The sequence below is a fragment of the Nycticebus coucang genome, chromosome 4 (genome assembly GCF_027406575.1).
Source record: "Nycticebus coucang isolate mNycCou1 chromosome 4, mNycCou1.pri, whole genome shotgun sequence".
NCBI classification, from domain to species: Eukaryota; Metazoa; Chordata; class Mammalia; order Primates; family Lorisidae; genus Nycticebus; species Nycticebus coucang.
Window position 1 is genome coordinate 72,173,375 of NC_069783.1, and position 22,348 is coordinate 72,195,722.

General features: G+C 40.2%; 1 protein-coding gene across 1 annotated transcript in view; it reads left to right on the plus strand.

Moving 5' to 3' along the window:
- Positions 1-22,348, plus strand: part of ALMS1 (ALMS1 centrosome and basal body associated protein) — a 204,946-nt gene that overhangs the window by 48,518 nt on the left and 134,080 nt on the right. The window contains exon 8 of the mRNA XM_053588296.1: positions 16,779-21,813. Within this exon, the coding sequence (XP_053444271.1) occupies positions 16,779-21,813 (5,035 nt within the window). The remainder of the gene's footprint in view (positions 1-16,778; positions 21,814-22,348) is intronic.

Consider the following 22,348-nt stretch of genomic DNA (forward strand, 5'->3'; position numbering starts at 1 on the left):
CTCTGTGGATTCTTGTTATCAGACCTTTATCGGAGGTATAACCTGCAAATATTTTCTCCCATTCTGAGGGCTGTCTGCTTGCTTTACTTAGTGTGTTCTTGCCTGTGCAGAAGTGTTTTAGTTTGATCAAGTCCCAGTACAGTATTTTTGATACTGCTTCAATTGCCTTGGGAGTCCTCCTCATAAAATGTTCACCCAGGCTGATTCCTTGAAAAGTTTCCCCTGCAGTTTCTTCAAGTATTTTTATAGTTTCATGTCTTAAGTTCAAATCTTTTATCCATTGAGAGTCTATCTTAGTTAATGGTGAAAGGTATGGGTCCAATTTCAATCTTCTACAGGTTGCCAGCCAGTTCACCCAGCACCATTTGCTAAATAGGGAATCTTTTCCCCACTGAATGTTTGTAATTGGCTTGTCAAAGATCAAATAACGGTAAGTAGCTGGGTTCATCTCTTGGTTCTCTATTCTGTTCCACACATCTACTTCTCTGTTTTTGTGCCAGTACCATGCTGTTTTGATCACTATCGATTTATAGTACAGTCTCAGGTCTGGTAACATGATTCCTCTTGCTGTGTTTTTATTGCTGAGTAATGTTTTGGCGATTCGAGGATTTTTCTGATTCCATATAAAACAAAGTATTATTTTTTCAAGATCTTTAAAATATGACAATGGAGCTTTAATAGGAATTGCATTAAAATTATATATTGCTTTGGGTAGTATAGACATTTTAACAATGTTTATTCTTCCCAGCCATGAGCATGGTATGTTTTTCCATTTGTTAACATCTTCAGCTATTTCTTTTCTTAAAGTTTCGTAGTTCTCTTTGTAGAGATCTTTCACGTCCTTTGTTAGGTATACTCCCAAATATTTTATCTTTTTTGGCACTACTATGAAAGGAATAGAATCCTTGACTCTTTTTTTCGGCTTGGCTATTGTTGGTATATATAAAGGCTACAGACTTATGGGTGTTGATTTTGTAGCCTGAGACATTGCTGTATTCCTTGATCACTTCTAAAAGTTTTTGTAGTAGAATCCCTAGTGTTTTCCAGATAAACGATCATATCATCTGTGAAGAGTGAACGTTTGATCTCTTCTGACCCTATGTGGATACCCTTGATCGCCTTTTCTTCCCTATTTGCAATAGCTAAAACTTCCATTACAATGTTAAAGAGTAATGGAAACAATGGGCAACCTTGCCTGGTTCCTGATCTAAGTGGAAATGATTTCAATTTAACTTTATTCAATGCGATATTGACTGTGGGTTTGCTGTAGATGGCGTCTATCAGTTTAAGAAATGTCCCTTCTATACCAATTTTCTTAAGTGTTCTGATCATGAAGTGATGCTGGATATTATCAAAAGCTTTTTCTGCATCAATGGAAAGAATCATATGGTCCTTATTTTTTAGTTTGTTTATGTGCTGCATTACGTTTATAGATTTACATATATTGAACCAGACTTGAGACCCTGGGATAAATACCACTTGGTTGTGGTGTATAATTTTTTGATGTGTTGTTGGATTCTGTTTGTTAGGATCTTATTGAGCATTTTTGCATCAATATTTATTAGTGATATTGGTCTATAATTTTCTTTTCTTGTTGGGTCTTTCCCTGGTTTGGGGATCAAGGTGATGTTTGCTTCCGTGGAATGTGTTGGGTAATATTCCTTCTTTTTCTATATTTTGGAAGAGGTTTAGTAATATAGGTACTAGTTCTTCTTTAAAGGTTTGGTAGAATTCTGACATAAAGCCATCTGGTCCTGGGCTTTTCTTTTTAGGGAGATTTTGTATAGTTGATGCTATTTTAGAACTTGATATAGGCCTGTTCAACATTTCCACTTCATTCTGGCTAAGTCTTGGTAGGTGGTGTACTTCCAGGTATTGGTCGATTTCTTTCAGGTTTTCATATTTTTGAGAGTAGCGTTTCTTATAGTATTCGTTAAGGATTTTTTGAATTTCTGAGGGGTCTGTTGTTATTTCATCGTACTATTTCTGATTGATGAAATTAGAGATTTTACTCTTTTTTTTCCTGGTTAGGTTGGCCAAAGGATTATCTATTTTATTGATCTTTTCAAAAACCGACTTTTGGATTTATTGATCTGTTGTATAATTCTTTTGTTTTCAATTTCATTTAATTTTGCTCTGATTTTGGTTATTTCTTTTCTTCTGCTGGGTTTGGGGTTGGAGTGTTCTTCCTTCTCCAGTTGCTTGAGATATCTTCCCATGAAGTTATTAACTTCTTCTCTTTCCGTTTTCTTGAGGAAGGCTTGCAGTGCTATACATTTCCCTCTTAGGACCTCCTTTGCAGTGTCCTAGAGGTTCTGGTAATTCGTGTCTTGATTGTTGTTTTGTTCCAAAAATTTGGTGATTTCCTTTTTTTTTTTGTAGAGACAGAGTCTCACTTTATGGCCCTCGGTAGAGTGCCATGGCATCACACAGCTCACAGCAACCTCCAACTCCTGGGCTTAAGCGATTCTCTTGCCTCAGCCTCCCGAGTAGCTGGGACTACAGGCGCCCGCCACAACGCCCAGCTATTTTTTGGTTGCAGTTCAGCCGGGGCTGGGTTTGAACCCACCACCCTCGGTATATGGGGCCGGCGCCTTACCAACTGAGCCAAAGGCGCTGTCCCTGATGATTTCCTTTTTAATCTCAACTATAACCCATCTATCGTTCAGCATAAGGTTGTTTAGCTTCCATGTTTTTGTATGGGTATGCAGGTTCCTGTTGTTATTGAGTTCAACTTTTATTCCATGATGGTCTGAGTAGATGCAAGGAATAATTTCTATTTTTTTAAATTTGCTGAGGTTAGATTTGTGGCCTAGGATGTGGTCGATTTTGGAGTATGTTCCATGGGCTGATGAGAAGAATGCGTATTCAGTTTTGTTGAAGTGTTCTGCAGATGTCTGTTAAGTCCAGATGTTGAATGGTTAAGTTTAAATCTAAGATTTCTTTGGTTAGCTTCTTTTTGGAGGATCTATCCAGCACTGCTAAAGGGGTGTTAAAATCTCCAATTACTATGGAAGTGGAGGAAATCAAGTTGCTCATATCTGTTAGAGTTTCTCTTATAAATTGAGGTATGTTCTGGTTGGGCGCATAAATATTAATAATTGAAATCTCATCATATTGAGTATTACCTGTAACAAATATGAAGTGTCCTTCCTTCTTATCCTTCCTTATTTCAGTTGGTTTAAAGCCTATTGCGTCTGCGAATAGGATTGCAACGCCTGCTTTTTTCTGCTTTCCATTTGTCTGGAGTATAGATGACTATCCCTTCACCTTGAGTCTATATTTTTCTTTTAATGTAAGATGCGATTCTTGTATGCAGCAGATATCTGGCTGGAGTTCTTGTATCCCGTCAGCCAACCTGTGCCTCTTTAGAGGACATTTTAAACCATTCACATTAATTAAGAATATTGATAAGCCTTTTGAGAGTCCGGTGGACTCTCAAAATTTTCTGTGTGGGTTTACTTTTGTGGTGGGGGATTACACTAGTCTTTATGGAGGATAGGTCTGAGAATATCCTGGAGAGCTAGTTTAGTTATGGCAAATTTCTTCAACATGTGAATGTCATTGAAGTATTTAATTTCTCCGTCATAAATGAAACTCAGTTTAGCTGGTACAGGATCCTGTGTTGAAAGTTATTTTGTTTTAGGAGATTAAAAGTCAATGGCCATCCTCTTCTAGCTTGAAAGGTTTAAGCAGAGAGATCTGCGGTTATTCTAATAATCTTGCCCTTGTAGGTGATGGTTTTCTTTCGTCTGGCTGCTTTCAGAATTTTCTCCTTCATTATTAACTTCATATTAACTGAAAGTGATTATGATGTGTCTGGGCGATGTCTTATTTCGGTTGAGTCATGCTGGAGTTCTGAAACTGTCTGCTATCTGAATTTCAGAATCTCTTGGCATGTCTGGAAAATTCTTCATAATCTCATGTAGAAGAGACTCTGTGCCTTGTGAAACCACTTCGTTGCTTTCGGGGATCCCTATAAGACGAATATTGGTTTTCTTCGAATTATCCCCAAGCTCTTTGAGAGAGTGATCAGTTTTTGCCCTCCATTTCTCTTCCTCTTTTAGAGTTTGGGAGCATTCGAAAGCTTTGTCTTCAAAGACAAATCCTTTCTTGTGGTTGGTCCATTCTGTTACTGAGGGATTCTACTGTGTTTCTCAGATCTTTGAGGGCTACAACTTCTTGTCTCAATGTGTCCAAGTCTTTGGTCATTTGATCTTTGAATTTGTTGAATTCTTTTTATTTTTGTAGAGACAGAGTCTCACTGTACCGCCCTTGGGTAGAGTGCCGTGGCATCACACAGCTCACAGCAACCTCTAACTCTTGGGCTTACGCGATTCTCTTGCCTCAGCCTCTCGAGCAGCTGGGACTACAGGCGCCCGCCACAACGCCCGGCTAGAATTTGTTGAATTCTTGAGATATATTTTGAGCTACTGTTTGGAATTCTCATTTGATCTTATTTGCTATCCAGATTCTGAATTCGATTTCTGACATCTCAGCTATTGGTTTGTGCATGGGATCTTGTGCTGTGTCTGCCCCATTGATCCTTTGGGGAGTTGATCTACTCTGATTATTCATATTGCCAGAGTTTTTCTGTTGATTTCTCCTCATGATTGTTTTTCACTGTTGCCTCTGGCTATCGTCAGAGTTGGTGACGTGTCTGTCTAAGATTAGACCCCAGCGGGAACACTCTATTGTTGCTGGATCTTTGTAGGGAGTGACCCTGTGTAGTTCCTGTGGGGCTGCCCCAGCCATGGAGTTCTGGTTGTGGAAGCAGCTCCTGAGTGTGACACACCCAGATTCAGCAACACTGCAGGGGGTGGTACGCATGGTTCTGGGAGTGCCTGCTGCCCAGTGACCTTGGTACAGAGAGCCCAAGGCTCCAGCAGTCTCTGGCCAGGAGAAGGGCTCTGCACAGAGGCAGGGAGTACTACAGAGGGCTCGCGGGTACCAGAGTCCCTGGCCAGACGAGTGGGCTGGTGTGGAGGCAGGGAGCATACTGGAGGGAGGACGCAGGGTTGCGCTGGCTCCCACAGTTCCTGGTCAGGCCATACGGAGGTCCCGGTGTGCACCAGTCGCGGGTCAGGGATCGCGGTGCATCTGTTATGGAGTTCCGGGCGGCACCAAACCCTGTAGTTTGAGGTTGCTATGAGTTGTGACGCCATGGCACTCTACCCAGTGCAACTCTGTGAGGCTCCAGTGTGCCAAAAGCTGTCTCACTCTGCCCCTGAGGGTTAAGGCTATAAGGCAGCTCAGTCCCTGCCTTTAGGCTGCTCAGTCACTAGGTTACTAGCTCCCCCCATCCTTACTCTGTGACCCTGAGGGTGGAGCTTGCGAGGCAGTTCTCTCACAATGGCTCCCTGTGGCCCACAGCCAAACAGTATTAGCTCCGTGTGGCTCAGCAGCTCTATCTGGGGCCCTAGACTATGCCCGAAGTTCTGTGCACTCCTGCTGAAGCTCTCCCCAAGGCAGTTCAACTGAGTGTCAAGTCCAAAAACACCGAAACAGTTCACAGGTAAGGCCTTTCTGGTTTGCAGTCTCACTGCTGCTTGTACTTATGGCTGCCGGCGGGATTAGGTCAATCGAGCACACGCAACCACTTTCCAGTTTTCCACTGTTTTTGTCCTCCTCTTGGGGTCCAGAAGTCCCTTGCTGACTCCCTGTATCCTCAGAGGGATGATTATAGGCAGATCCCCCCAGCCAGAGATGCCTGGAGTCTTATCTTCCCAGACTCACCTTTCCCATTTGCAGGGAAGCTGTAATTGAAGTCTTCAACTATTATTGTTTGTCTGTTTCTCTCTTCTTTTCTCGCAGATTTGCTTCATGTATTTTGAGACTATGTTAGGTCCATATGTGCTTATAGTTGTTATGTATTCCTGACGAGTTGATGTTTTGATTGTTATAAAATGGTCCCTCTTTTATTTCTAGTAACATATTTTGTTTTAAAGTCCACCTTATGTTAGTATAGACACTCCAGTTCTTAAGGTTGCTGCTTGTGTGGTTCATCTTTTTAAATTCTTTTACATTTAACCTTTTTGTATTTTTTTAAACTAAATGATGTGTGTCCTATAAACAGCATGTAGTTGGATCTTGAATTTTTAATTTTTAAATCCCATCTTAAAATCTTTGCATTTCGATGTGATTATTTAATATGCTGACATTAAATATCATTATTGATATGATTGGATTCAGATTTTCTGGTTTCTGTTTGGTTTTTTTTGACTTTCTAAAATAAAGTTTTTCTGTTTGGTTTTTAATGTATCTTGTGTCTTGTGTCTTTTTTTGTTTTTCTTCTCCTTTATAGCTTTTTATTTATTACATTAAGTGAATATTTTTCTAGTATAATACTTTCACTCTTATTTCTTTAATGATATTCTAGTTTTTTTTTTTGATACAGAGTCTCAAGCTGTCGCCCTGAATAGGGTGCCTGTGGTGTCACAGCTCACAGCAACTTCAAACTTTTGGGCTTTAGCGATTCTCTTGCTTCAGCCTCCCAAGTAGCTGGGAGTACAGGTCCGCCATAACACCCGGCCATTTTTTGGTTGTAGTTATCATTGTTGTTTGGCAGGCCCGGTCTGGATTTGAACCCTCCAGCTCTGGTGTATGTGGCTGGTGTCCTAGTTGCTGAGTTGCAGGCGCTGAGCCATATTGTAGCTTTTTTTAAAGTTGCTGTCTTAATGGTCACTGTAGGACTTAACAATATTTATCCTTTTTTTTTTTTTGAGACAGAGTCTCACTATGTCGCCCTGGGTAGAGTGCTGTGGTGTCACAACTCACAACAACTTCAAACTCTTGGGCTAAAGTGATTCTTTTTCCTCAGCCTCCCAAATAGCTGGGACTACAAGTGCCTGCCAAAATGCCCAGCTATTTTTTGTTGCAATTGTCATTGTTGTTTAGCTGACCCTGGCCTGGTTAGAACCCGTTACCCTTGGTGTATGTGGCTGGCACCGTATCCACTGTGCTATAGGCATCAAGCCTATAAAATTAAATTTATCTTAATTTATCAAATGTTAAGCCTCTGAAGGTGGGGGACACCTGTGTCACAAAACTTTTCAACCTTCTATAAAATCTATAGCCCTTATCCTGGACTAATAATGGCTGACATTTATTGCTTGTTTGCTTTACTAAGCTTTTAAAATTTTTTTTAATTTTTAATTTCAGCTTGCTTGTTCATTCTTCTTTGTTTTAAGTACTCTTTGTTTTTTTTCTTGTTCATTTCCTTTCTTTTTTTAAATGTTCTTCCTCTGGCGATGCTCTGTCCCCTTGTCTCTCCAGTGGCTGGGATTACAGACGCCCACCACAATGTCTGGCTGTTTTTAATGTTAGTAGAGACTGGGTCTTACTCTGTTTCACTGCTGTTCATACTGGTCTCGAACCTCTGAGCTCAGGTAATCCACCCGCCTCGGCCTCCCACAGTGCTGGGACTACAGGCGTGAGCCACCACACCCGGCCTACTAAGCTTTTTATATCTTCTTCTTATAACCTATCATGACTATATAAAATATGTCACATAATACAGGTTGAGCATCCTTATTTATAAAATCTGAAACTCTTAGAATCTAAAACTTTTTGACTGCTGACATAATGCTCAAAGGAAATGCTTATTATAGCATTTTGGATTTCAGATTTTTGGATTGGGGTGCTCAATCTGTATTATTGTATTATGGTATTATTATTATATTATATTTATACAAAATTTGTGGTGATGGGTACTTGTATTATAGTATTTGATATTTGAACAAAATGAAACTTAGAGGAATTAAGTGACTTGCATAAGGCCTGATACCAAATAAAATGATAAAATGATGGAGTCTATGTCATGATTCAGGTAGTCTTCCTTTAGGGCTGTATATTTTTTTCTACTTCATCACTATCTTTATTGTATTTCAAGTGATTATACCTGTGTGAGCCTAGTTCTGTGCTCTTTATTCTGTTCCGTTGATCTACACATCTACCCTTGCACCAATATAGGCACTCCCTGGGTTATGAACAAAATAGGTTCTATATGTTTGTTCTTATGTTGAATTTGTATTTAAATTGAAACAGGTGCACTTACCTATTGCATATAGTAGACCCTGTTTGTAAGTGTGAGTCATTTGTCAGTCGGATGTTTGTAACTCTGGGACGGCCTACAACACTATTAACAGTTACAGATTTTAAGAGGTCTTTTTAAAAAGTATGTTTTTAATTGACAAATAAAAATTGTTTATGTTTATGATGTACAACATGTCTTAATATATGCATACATTTTAGACTAATTGAATGGCGGTAATTTATAAATCCATAGTTATCAGTTTTTGTGGTGAGAACATTTAAAATCAGAGCTCTATTCTTAATCACCAATTATACCACCTTTTATCTTCCCTAAATCTAACTCATATTTTCTTTGAACATTGATGATAATGTCCTTGTTTGTCTATCAAATCTGACTTTTCTAGCTGATTAGAAAACCTAAATTCTGTTTATTCAGCCTCAGTTTTCTCTCCTATGCATTTGGTCATAGCAGGCAAGTCATATTTTGTTGTTTTTGTTTATTTCTCTACCTCTAGAGCAGTGTTTTTCAACGTTTTTTTTATCTCATAGCACACTTGAACCTATAAACTTCCGTGGCACACTTAAATTATGTTGATTAAAATAAAGAAAAATGAATGTACTTATTGTACTTTGAACTTCTTTTGAAAATAATTTAATAAATGGTCTTTAAAAATTTTCACAGCTGGGTGGTGCCTGTGGCTCAGAGGTCTAGGGTGCTGGCCCCATATCCTGGAGGTGGTGGGCTCATGCCTGGCCCTGGCCCAAAAAAACTGCAAAAAAAAATTTTTTTTTTGTTTTTCACAGCAGGCTCCGTGCCTGTAGCACAGTGGATGTGGCCCTAGCCACATACACTGAAGTTGGTGTGTTCAAACCTGGCCCAGGCCAGCTGACTAATACTGACAACTGCAACAAAATATAGCTGGGCGCTGTGGCGGGCGTCTATAATCCCAGCTACTTGGGAGGCTGAAGCAAGAGAATTACTTGAGCCCAAGAGTTTGAGGTTGCTGTGAGCTGTGACACCACGGTACTCTACCCAGGGCGACATAGTGAGACTCTGTCTCAAGAAAAAAAAAAAAAAAAGAAAGAAAAAATTTTTTTTTCACAGCACATCTAAGATCCTGTCATGGCATATCAATGTGCCATAGTACGCTGGTTGAAAATCACTGTGTTAAACCCTGAGATATCATCTAACCCCAGTGAGAATGGCCCACATCACAAAATCTCAAAACTGCAGATGCTGGCGTGGATGTGGAGAGAAGGGAACACTTTTACACTGCTGGTGGGACTGCAAACTAGTACAACCTTTCTGGAAGGAAGTATGGAGAAACCTCAAAGCACTCAACCTAGACCTCCCATTCGATCCTGCAATCCCATTACTGGGCATCTACCCAGAAGGAAAAAAATCCTTTTATCATAAGGACACTTGTACTAGACTGTTTATTGCAGCTCAATTTACCATTGCCAAAATGTGGAAACAGCCTAAATGCCCACCAACCCAGGAATGGATTAACAAGCTGTGGTATATGTATACCATGGAATACTATTCAGCCATTAAAAAAAATGGAGACTTTACATCCTTCGTATTAACCTGGATGGAAGTGGAAGACATTATTCTTAGTAAAGCATCACAAAAATGGAGAAGCATGAATCCTATGTACTCAATCTTGATATGAGGACAATTAATGACAATTAAGGTTATGGGGGGGGAAGCAGAAAGAGGGATGGCGGGAGGAGGGTGGGGCCTTAGTGTGTGTCACATTTTATGGGGGCAAGACATGATTGCAAGAGGGACTTTACCTAACAATTGCAATCAGTGTAACTGGCTTATTGTACCCTCAATGAATCCCCAACAATAAAAAAAAAAAAAAAAAAAAAAAAAAAAAAAAGAAAATCACTGTGTTAGAGAGCCATATTTATTTTTTCTCTGATATACTTCCCTCCACCCCCCCCACGGAATGCAATTTTTTTCATTTTATCTCTATATTCTATTTAAAATTTAAGGCCTAGCTCTAGCTTATGTCCCATTTTCTCTAAGAGGATTTTGAGTCTTCATTTAATTTGAGTCTTAGTCTGCTGCTCAGGCTAGAGTGCCATGGTATTAGCCTATCTTAACAGCAACCTCAAACTCTTGGTTCAAGCAATCCTCCTGCCTCAGTCTCCTAAGGAGCTGGGAGTACAGTTGCCTGCCACAATGCCCAGTTAATTTTCATTTTTATTTATTTATATTTTCATTTTCATTTATTTATTTTTGAGACAGAGTATCACTCTGTTGCCCCAGGCTAGAGTACCATGGTGTCATAGCTCACAGCAACCTCAACCTCCTGGGCTCAAGTGATCCTCTTTTCTTAGCCCCTGAGTAGCTGGCACAGGTGCCCACCACACCACCTGGCTAATTTTTCTATTTTTAGTAGTGACAGATTTTATTCTTGTTCAGGCTGATCTTGAACTTCTGAACTCAAGCAACCCACCCACCTTGGCCTCCTAGAGTGCTAGGATTATTGGTATGAGCCACAGTACCTGGCCATATAATTTTTCTATTTTTAGTAGAGACAGGGTCTCCCTCTTGCTTAGGCTGGTCTTGAACTCCTGAGCTCAAAGGGCCCTCTTGCCTCAGCCTCACAGAGGCTCAGGTTACATGTGTGACCCTATCCTTCCCTTTTTTTGAATTTTAAATGCCTCTGTAACCTTACCATGAACAAAGACCAATAATTTATCCAAATTCTTAGGGCACTAAACATAATAGGAAACAATGCTTTGTGCTGGAAAGGGTTTTTAACTTCTTCTGAAGTAATGTTTACACCCAGGGCTTCAGTTACTCACAATGGCTACTGACTTCTAAATGTAGGATTTTATCTAGATGTATGTATGTTATATCTTTTGGATATGCGTTTTAATAGCAGAACATTAAAAATGAAGCTAATCATCATTTCTTCAGACATACTCTTCATTCTATCTTTCCTGTCAGTGAATGAGTGTCTTTTTATTAGCCAAGTGAGAAACTTGTATTGTTCTGCACCCTTATCCCTGTCTAGTCACTCACACTTTGATTCTTATCACAAGACTCTCATTTTCTCTTTTTTGGATTACTGCATTAACAATGCAAAATAGTCACCTTTTCTGCCTGTTTATCTATATCTGGATTAAGCCAGAGTAGACTATTTATAAGACAGACTTGATAATGTCACTTCATAGTTTGAAACCCTTGCTTTTCATTATTACCCTTCAGGGGAAGTACTACATTCCTGAGTATGTCATAGAAGGTTCCTGTTTACCTCTTCAGCCACATACTTGCTTCTTAATTGTATTGATCTATTGTCATTCCTTCATCATGCTAGACCCTCTTATCTCCTTGATCTCACAGATGCTATTTTCCCTGCTTGGCACTCTTCCTTTCCCCATCCTTTATGCCCAGCTTCACCTAAATCTCTGCTTTTCATCTTCTAATTTTCATCTTAGATGTTTTTCAGGAAATCGTTTCTGTTTCTCACCACTCACCCTGACTCCTTAAGAAAGTGAGATTCTCTTTATATGTGTTCCCATAGTATCCTGTAAAGAGCTCCCCAATCACTGCACTCACATAGAGAATAATAATTGCTTATTTTTGTCTCCTACAAAGCTCTTTGAGGATAGAGCTAGTGCTTTGCTAATATTTTATTTCTATCTTGGCATGAAAGATGCTCAATAAATACTGTTGAATGACTTAATGAGTTGTTGAACATAAAATGAACTAACATGTCAGGGTAAACTGAATGCAAGAGGGGTAAAATAAGGAAAGGTAAGCTTTGTATTTGGGGGGGTATTTGGTTCACACGAAATGGATCAGATGAAAGTGAAAATCAGATCTGGTTGATTTGCTATATCTCAGTTGTTATAAAGGCCCATGGCTTAATGTCTTGTCCCTATTTTATTGATCTTTGATTAACATGGAGACATCTCTGACTTGAATGGCCTCCGTGCCTTGCTTTATATTGTTTGGTAGGTATTTGGGGTTTATGATCTCTGTCTCTGAATTAATTTAACTATCCATTAGTATTCCTGCCATCATTTTGAAGTAAGCCCAGTTTTTGGTTTTGCTTTATGACCTTAGGTTATTTGTTTGTGTCTTCTTGCTTGAAGATGCAAGTTTTTCAGGTCAGGGAGGGAACATGAGTATGGCTCACGGTAAGTTAGGACTTTGGTTCAGGGCAGGACTTAGGGAGTGTTCTCTTAAAGATAAGGGTCCTGGAAGCAAGATCTGAAATTACATCTTCTTCTTGTCCTGGGGAAACTTCTGTGAGTAAGGGTGTACTTCCCGCTTGCCAGGTACTATATATATGTATGTTATCTCATTTCATCTTCTCTGCAATCCTATAAGGGTGGTAAGATGAAAAACTAACTTCCTCAGGGTTATTCTATTAGGAATGATGTATTTTGGATTTGGTATCTAAGTGCAGAATTCATTAACTTTCTGCAACAACTGAAATTGTTTAGTCTTTTTAAACTCCCTGCCCATTTGGGAGTGTGGAAAAATCAACAACCCACTTACCTTACCAACTCCTACTTTCACATTGAAAAAGAACATTGTGATTGCAATAAAAAATTACAGAGGGATAACATATGCAGGCTGTAGTATGAGCTTTTATCTGATTTTATGTTATAAAACAGGCCGTGTTAGCTTTTAAAACTTAAGAAATTTTATTACATTTGACTTGATATTGTGTTGCAAGTTATTTAAGTAGCATACATTTATTAATAGGACAACATTAATGAAGTATCACTAAGTAGGCATTTATCTACTTTGCCAATAAAGGTATGAAGAATGCCTACTTGAACCATAATATGTATCTGTTATAGTCTAGTTATGAGAGAATTTAGGTTTAAAATAATAACTAATGTTGATGTATGTATTTGTTAATTTATTAAAGGATTAACCACCTACAACAAAATGATAGTTATAGTAATTCATAATTAGAAAGCAGAAATAACAGCAAGGAAGACAAAAAACAGTTAAAAATATCCCCAATATCCTTTTTAAAACTGTCAGAATTTCAGTCTACTTGCTGTGTACCCACAATACATACTTTTAATACAGTCAGACTTCTTAGTAGTTACTGAATTAGAGGCTGTGAAATCCAGAAATATACTAATTTATTTGTGTGTGCTAATATAAATAACCCATAATAATTCACTTGGAATGATTACTAGTAAGAAGCTCTTAGCTGTATGTAAAGTGAAAGAATGGAATTGTACCTTCTTTTCCTGTGAGAAATAAAGGGCTTGCTTGTTATTCTTATTTTTATATCCTATTATAGAGAACTTCAGAGTATACTTTGGGTAGTTAAAACATGCTGTCTTTGTCTCCTACAAAGCCCTCTGTGTTAATATTAAGCTCCTATGGAGAAGACTTCTTGAGTGAGTCCTAAATAGGTTATTAGTTTTAATCTCCTCTCTATAAGGCATACATTTGCCACTGGTATAAAATTTTAGTGTTCTGTAGTCTTTTTCTGGTAGTTCTCTTCCTTGCCATGGTCAAAACTTACCTCTTCAATATATCCTGATTCTGAAAATGGATTGCCAAAGAGTTGATTGGTATGCGGTAATAGCGTGGCGTTCAGGCTTAGTGTGTTTATTCCTCTTTCCCAAGCCTGGAGAGTAAAGAGCACTCAAACACTATCCCATCCATCCTCAGGAATTCTCTACTTATAGAAACATATTTTAAAAATCATAATTAATAGATTTGTGACTACTTTTTCATCCCATAGTTTGAACTATAGGCCCTTAAGTTTAGTGGAAACGATAGGAATTTCTTCTTTAACAGCACTTAACGTATAGGTTCTAGTTTTCTTTACTAATCTTTTCCTTCCCTCCAAGATCTTCTTACCTAAGGTCTTATTAACTTATCTAAACTGATTCTGTGCCTGTAGCTTAAGCTGTTAGGGCACCAGCTACATAGACAGGAACTGGCAGGTTTGAATCCAGCCCTGGCCTGCCAAACAACAAAGACAACTACAACCAAAAAATAGCCGGTGTTGTGGTGGGTGCCTATAGTTCCAGCTGCTTGGGAGGCTGAGGCAAGAGAATCTCTTAAGCCCAAGAGTTTGAGTTGCTGTGAGCTATGACACCACGGTACTCTACCCAGGGTGGCAGCTTGAGGCTCTGTCTCAAAAAAAAAAAAAAAATTAGGAAAACCTCTATCTTTCAAGGATCTGGGCTGTGCATCTTAAATCTTTGGCCATGTATTTCATTTGTCTCCTTATGGTGTAACTAATAATTTATAATGGTCAAAGAGATGTCAAAACTTTGAAAAATTATGAAATCGTTTGGAAGGAAAATACTTTGTTTTGTTAATCTGTTTTGGTTTATTAACTTCTTTTTTTTTTCAAATCCATACAGTATTTATTTAAATACTCAAGAAGACACTTGGAAGGATATACAAGGAAGTAAGCTGAGGTCTCAGAAAGAACAGAGTCAATAGGAGGGAAGAAGCCCCTCCTCAGGTTCTTGGATCTGGCTTTGGTACTCACTGTTCTGAAGACAAATTTCCCTACTAGCTCCCCTACACTGTCCTAAATGCCAAACCTCAGCTTCCTTGATATTTCTGCCCATTGCTGACCATGTACTTCTTCAGAATGAGGCAGCTCCACTGTAGTCCAATTGGAAATCTGGAATTTTGCTGCTCTGTGTGCTGGGGAGGTTTATTAACTTCTTGAACTTGTTTTGTTTCCTCAGAAATTTTTATGACCCATATTCCTTCTCAAGTTGCAATGCATGTTACATTTTTTCCTTTCTACTTTAGTTTTCTTGAAGAGTTAACTTGCTACATCTACTTACTTACCTTAAAGTTCTCTTCTACACTTTTGTTCTATATTCAGCTACTTTTTTGAAGCTCACCAGTGGTCTTAGTGATAGTGGAAAAAATTCAGAATTTGCAGCGAAAATTAACGATTTGAGGCGGGGCGCAGTGGCTGACACCTACAATCTTATCACTCTGGGAGCTGTGGTGGGGATGGAGCTGTGATGGGGATGGATTGCTCAGGAGCTCGAGACTAGCCTAAGCAAGAGCAGGATCCCCATCTCTGTTAAAAATAGGAAAATTAACTGGGGTCTTGGCACACACCTGCAGTTCCAGCTACTCAGGAGACTGAGACAGGAGGATCACTTGAGCCCAAGAGTTTGAGGTTGCAGTGAGTTGTGATGATGCCATTGCATTCTGCTGAGAGCAACTGAGCGAGATTATTCTCCAAAAAGAAAAATAAAGACTTAAAAAATACCTTTTGTTGTTGTTATTTATACACTCTACAACTTTAGAAACATTATATCTCTTTGTTAGTTAACATGTGGTCTAAGGACCAATATTATTTAGCATTATCCAGGAGCTTGTTAGAAATGCAAAATTTCAGGTCCCTCCCTAGACCTAGAATCAGAATCTGCAAGTTAAAAAGATCCCCAAACTGAGAAGCTCTGTTACATAGTTATTTTTGAAACTCAGTTTCCCTGTATAGATAATACTTGCTGTGTGTATCAACCATCATAACACTATCTGATGTACCATATATTTTATCATTTTACTTAATTGTCTGCCTCTTCCTACTAGAATGTAATCTCTGTGAAGTAGGGATTGTTGTCTGTTCATCATTCTGTCTCCTTTATCTAGAACAGTGTCTGACTCATAGTAAACGTTCATAGTTTTTCAATGAAGAAATGAATGAATGCAGAACTCGTCAAATCCAGTCATTTCTATTGCAGTCATTTACTTTACACTGCTATTTAAAACTACTTGCATGTAGAATTATTAGTGCAAACAGAACATTTCTCTTATTGCAGAAAGTTATGTTGTTTAGATTTTTACATTTATTTCTCATTCAACTCAAATCCTATTTCTGTAGGACAATTCTTTTTTTTTTTTTTTTTTTGGCCGGGGCTGGGTTTGAACCCACCACCTCTGGCATATGGGACCGGCGCCCTACTCCTTGAGCCACAGGCGCCGCCCTGTAGGACAATTCTTAACAAAAGAGTCAACAATTCCCCATGCCATATTGTGTAAGTTCAAACTCTTTAGTATAACCTCTACAGTCTTTTACGGTTTATATACTTAAAAGAAAAACTATGTATATAAATGTAATGTAGGGCACATTTGTTGGGAGAGTCTGCAAAACCTGCTGCAAGCATAACATCTGTCTAGGCCAGTGGTTCTCAACCCACAGGAACTGTATTAAAGGGCCACAGCATTAGGAAGGCTGAGAATCATGGTCTAGGCCATCTTGTATTGTAGTGCCCCTTGTGGGACTTGGCTGAAAGAGGAACCTATGAAAATAAGCTATGAGTCTTTGCTATGTCACGGTTAACAAGCCTTTTGTCTCTGACTGAGGAGTTTATATCTTCTGCCAGTATACATGACACAATAACAGCTTGTAAGCAGGGCGAAATCAAATCCCAGACCTAACAGCATTATTCCATTTCATTGACAATTCTTTAAAAATCCAAATTTTAAGATTATATAATATAAGCATTCCTTTAAATGCATATGCTATTATTTTTAGCCACTGCTCTATCATTGAATATTTAAAATATTTTCACTTTAGTTTTCTTTGTAATCAATACCTTTGTATACAAATATTTGTCTCTTGATAGTTGTTTCCTGAGAATTCATTTCTTGAATCTTAAAGGTCAAAGATAGAGAATCTTATTTTATTTTTTCAGTGCATGGAAAGGAATTTTTAAAATTGAAAACAATATATAATATTAATAAACCTCTTTTTGTTTAGGAGATTCTTCTAAAGGAGGCATAGCTGATACTACTCAATCCAATTTGAAATCAGGCATCACTACCACTACTGGAGATTCAGACTCTGGATCACATTTATCCTTGTCCCCTGAGGACCTGTCTCAGTTGGCAGTAAGTTCTGAAGAGAATGCTATTGGTCAACACACTGATACTTGCAACCAAAAGACATTAGCAGATTGTCGTCTAACAGAAGAGACTCTGAAAATCTCAGGTACTCCTGAACCAACTTACTCCAAGACTAGGACACCACCAGTTCCCTCTAGTTCCTACTTACATAGTGGGAAGCCCAGTATTTTCTACCAGCCGAGCTTGTCACATAATCATCAAACTGAAGAGGCTGTGAAAGTTACAGGTGTTCCTGGACCAGCTGGGACACCATCTATAACCTCTACTTCTTACTCACTTAGAGCAAAGCCTGGTACTTTCCAGCAACAGGTTTTGACAGGTAGTCAGATACCTGAGGACGTTCAGAAAGTTTCACCTGTGTTCGGATCAGCTGACCAGAAGACTGATATACCAACTATAACCTCTACTGCCTACTCAAGAGAGAAGCCCAGTATTTTCTACCAACAAGACTTACCATATAGTAATTTAATTGAAGATCCCCTGAGGGTTTCAGCTTCTCCTGAATTCACTGACCAGAAGACTGGGATAACTACAGTGTTTTCTAGTTCCTATTCACATGGAGAGAAGCCTTTTAGTTTTTATCAACAGGCCTTGCCAGAAAGTCATCTAACTGATCAGGCTCTGAAAGTTTCAGCTATTTCTGGACCAGCTAACCAGAAGACTGGGATAGCACCAGTACCTTCTACTTTCTACTCACAAAAAGAGAGGCCCAGTACTTTTTACCAACCAGAGTTGCCAGACATTCATGAAACTGAAGAGGTTCTGAAAGTTTCAGATTTTTCTGAACCATATGACTATGAGACTGTAATACCAGAAGTATACTCTAGTTCTTATACACAGAGGGAAAAGCCTGGTCTCTTGTACCAGCCGGTGTTAGCAGGCAGTCTTCTCTCTGAAGAAGGTCTGAAAACTTCAGGTATCCCTAGACCAGCTGAGCAGAAAACTGGCACACCAGTAGTACCCTCTAGTTCCTACTCACAGAGAGAAAAGCCCATTGTTTTCTATCAACAAGCCTTGCCAGACAGTCATCTAACTGAAGAGGCTCGGAAAGGTTCAGCTGTTGCTAGACTAGCTGACCAGAAGACTGGGATATCAACTGTAACCTCTGCTCCCTACTTACAGGCAGAGAATCTCAATGTTTTCTACCCACAGAGCTTACCAGATAGTCGTCTAACTGAAGAGGCTAGGAAAGGTTCAGCTGTTGCTAGACTAGCTGACCAGAAGACTGGGATATCAACTGTTACCTTTGCTCCCTACTCACAGGCAGAGAATCTCAGTGTTTTCTACCCACAGAGCTTACCAGACAGTCGTCTAACTGAAGAGGCTCGGAAAGTTTCAGCTGTTGCTAGACTAGCTGACCAGAAGTCTGGGATATCAACCTCTGCTCCCTACTCACAGGCAGAGAAGCCCATTGCTTTCTACCAACAGAACTTGCCAGACAGTCATCTAACTGCAGAGGCTCTGAAAGGTTTAGCTGTTCCAAGACTAGCTGACCAGAAGACTGGGATATCAACTGTAACTTCTCTTCCCTACTCACAGGCAGAGAATCTTAATGTTTTCTATCCGCAGAGCTTACCAGATAGTCGTCTAACTGAAGAGGCTCGGAAAGGTTCAGCTGTTGCTAGACTAGCTGACCAGAAGACTGGGATATCAATTGTAACCTCTGCTCCCTACTCACAGGCAGAGAAGCCCATTGTTTTCTACCAGCAGAACTTACCAGACAGTCATCTAACTGAAGAGGCTCGGAAAGGTTCCGCTGTTGCTAGACTAGCCGACCAGAAGACTGGGATATCAACTGTAACCTCTGCTCCCTGCTCACAGGGAGAGAAGCTCAATGTTTTCTATCAGCAGAGCTTACCAGATAGTTGTCTAACTGAAGAGGCTCCGAAAGGTTCAGCTGTTGCTAGACTAGCTGACCAGAAGTCTGGGATATCAACTGTAACCTCTGCTCCCTACTCACAGGCAGAGAAACCCATTATTTTCTATCAACAGAGCTTACCAGATAGTCATCTAACTGAAGAGGCTCGGAAAGGTTCAGCTGTTGCTAGACTAGCTGACCAGAAGACTGGGATATCAACTGTGACCTTTGCTCCCTACTCACAGGCAGAGAAACCCATTATTTTCTACCAACAGAACTTACCAGATAGTCGTCTAACTGAAGAGGCTCGGAAAGGTTCAGCTGTTGCTAGACTAGCTGACCAGAAGACTGGGATATCAACTGTAACTTCTATTCCCTACTCACAGGCAGAGAACCCCATTGTTTTCTACCAACAGAGGTTACCAGATAGTCATCTAACTGAAGAGGCTCGGAAAGGTTCAGCTGTTGCTAGACTGGCTGACCAGAAGACTGGGATATCAACTGTAACTTCTATTCCCTACTCACAGGCAGAGAACCCCATTGTTTTCTACCAACAGAGCTTACCAGATAGTCATCTAACTGAAGAGGCTCGGAAAGGTTCAGCTGTTGCTAGACTAGCTGACCAGAAGACTGGGATATCAACTGTGACCTCTGCTCCCTACTCACAGGCAGAGGAGCCCATTGTTTTCTACCAACAGAGCTTACCAGATAGTCATCTAACTGAAGAGGCTCGGAAAGGTTCAGCTGTTGCTAGACTAGCTGACCAGAAGACTGGGATATCAACTGTGACCTCTGCTCCCTACTCACAGGCAGAGGAGCCCATTGTTTTCTACCAACAGGGCATACCAGATAGACGGCTAACTGAAGAGGCTCTGAACGGTTCATCTGTTGCTAGACTAGCTGACCAGAAGACTGGGTTATCAACTGCTCCCTACTCACAGGCAGAGAAGCCCATTATTTTCTACCAACAGAGCTTACCAGGTAGTCATCTAACTGAAGAGGCTCGGAAAGGTTCAGCTGTTGCTAAACTAGCTGACCAGACGACTGGGATATCAACTGTACCCTCTACTTCCTACTCACAGGGAGAGAAGAAGCTCAGTGTTTTCTATCAACAGAACTTACCAGACAATCATCTAACTGAAGAGGGTCCAAAAGATTCAGCTGTTGCTAGACTAGCCGAGCAGAAGACTGGGATATCAACTGTAACCTCTGCTCCCTACTCACAGGGAGAGAAGAAGCTCAGTGTTTTCTACCAACAGAACTTACCAGACAGTCGTCTAAGTGAAGAAGCTCGGAAAGGTTCCGCTGTTGCTAGACTAGCTGACCAGAAGACTGGGATATCAACTGTAACCTCTGCTCCCTACTCACAGGGAGAGAAGAAGCTCAGTGTTTTCTACCAACAGAACTTACCAGACAGTCGTCTAACTGAAGAGGCTCGGAAAGGTTCCGCTGTTGCTAGACTAGCTGACCAGAAGACTGGGATATCAACCGTAACCTCTGCTCCCTACTCACAGGGAGAGAAGAAGCTCAGTGTTTTCTCCCAGCACAGCTTACCAGATAGTCGTCTAACTGAAGAGGGTCTGAAAGGTTCTCTTTTTCCTGGACCAGAACAGAAGACTGAGTTAACCTCAGAACTGTCTAGTTTCTACTCACCTAGAGAGAAGTCCATTATTGTCTCCCAGCAGACCCTGCCAGATAGTCATTTACCTGAAGAAGCTCTTAAAGTTTCAGTTGTTTCTGGGCCAGCTGACCAGAAGGCTGGGAAACGAACAGTGTCCTTTAGTTCCAACTTACCCAGAGAGAAATCTGATATTTTCAGCCCACAGGAGTTGCCAGACAGTCATCCACCTAAAGAAGCTCTGAAAGTTTCTGTTGTTCCTGGACTAGCTGACCCAAAGACTGGGACGCCAACAGTAACTTCAGGTTCCTACTCATATAGAGAGAAGCCTAATATTTTCTATCAGCAGGAGTTGCCAGATAGTCATTCAACTAAAAAGGCTCTGAAAGTTTCAGCTGTCCCTGACCAGAACACTGGAATACAAACCATAAATACAGTTACTTCTTACTCACAGAGAGAGACGCCCAGTATCTTCTACCAGCAGGCCTTGCCGGACAGTCATTTAACTGAAGAGGCTCTGAAAATTTCAGGTGCTCCTGGACCAGCCGGCCAGACAACTGGCACACCAACTGGAACCTCTACTTCCTTCTTGCAATATAGAGAGAACCCGGGTGTTTTCTATCAGCAGGATTTATTAGGTAGTCATCTACTTGAAGAGGCTCACAAAGTTTCACCTTCTCTTGGTTCAGCTGACCAGAAAACTGACACACCAACTACAACCTCTAGTTACTCACAAAGAGAGAAGCCCATTATTTTGTATCAACAGACCTTGCCAGATAGTCATCTAACTCAAGAAGCTCAGAAAGTTGCACTTGTTTCTGGACCTGTAGACCAGAAGAGTGGCATATTAACTGCACCCTCTACTTCTTACTCACAAAGAGAAAAGCCAGTTATTTTGTATCAACAGACCTTGCCAGATAGTCATCTAACTCAAGAAGCTCAGAAAGTTGCACTTGTTTCTGGACCTGTAGACCAGAAGAGTGGCATATTAACTGCACCCTCTACTTCTTACTCACAAAGAGAAAAGCCAGTTATTTTGTATCAACAGACCTTGCCAGATAGTCATCTAACTCAAGAAGCTCAGAAAGTTGCACTTGTTTCTGGACCTGTAGACCAGAAGAGTGGCATATTAAATACACCCTCTACTTATTACTCACCCATTATTTTGTATCAACAGACCTTGCCAGATAGTCATCCAACTCAGGAAGCTCAGAAAGTTGCACTTGTTTCTGGACCTGCAGATCAGAAGAGTGGCATATTAACTGTCCCTTCTTCTTACTTACATAGAGAGAAGCCTGGTATTTTCCACCAAGAGCCCTTGACAGGTAGTTGCCTAACTGAGGAAGCTCAGAAAGTTTCAGCTGCTCCTGAGCCAGCTGACCAGAAGACTGGTACACCTACAGTATCCTCTTCGTCCTACTCACTTGGAGAGAAGCCTATTATTTTTTTCCAGCGAGTCCTGTCAGATAGTCATCTAAGTGAGGAAGATTTGGAAGTTTCAGTTGTTTCTGGACCAGCTGACCAGAAGACTAGAATACCAACAGTATCTTCAGTTTCCTACCCACTTGGAGGAAAACCCATTATTTTCTACCCACAGGCCCTGTCAGATGGTAAGCTAACTAAAGAAGCTCTGAAAGTTTTAGGTGTTGCTGGACCAGTTGACCAGAAGACTAGGACATCTACAGTAACCTATTCTTCTCACCCACAGCGAGAGAAGTCGATTATTCCTTACCAACAGGAGTTGCTAGATGGTAATCTCACCAAAAAGGCTCTGAAAGGTTCAAATTTTCCTGAACTAACTGACCAGAAGACTGGAATACCAACAGTAATCTCTTCTTCCTACTCACTTAGAGAGAAGCCTAGTATTTCTTACGAGGACTTGCCTGAATTTGATGATGAAAGTTTAATACTTTTAGGCATTGCTTCAGCAGCTGACCAGAAAAATCTT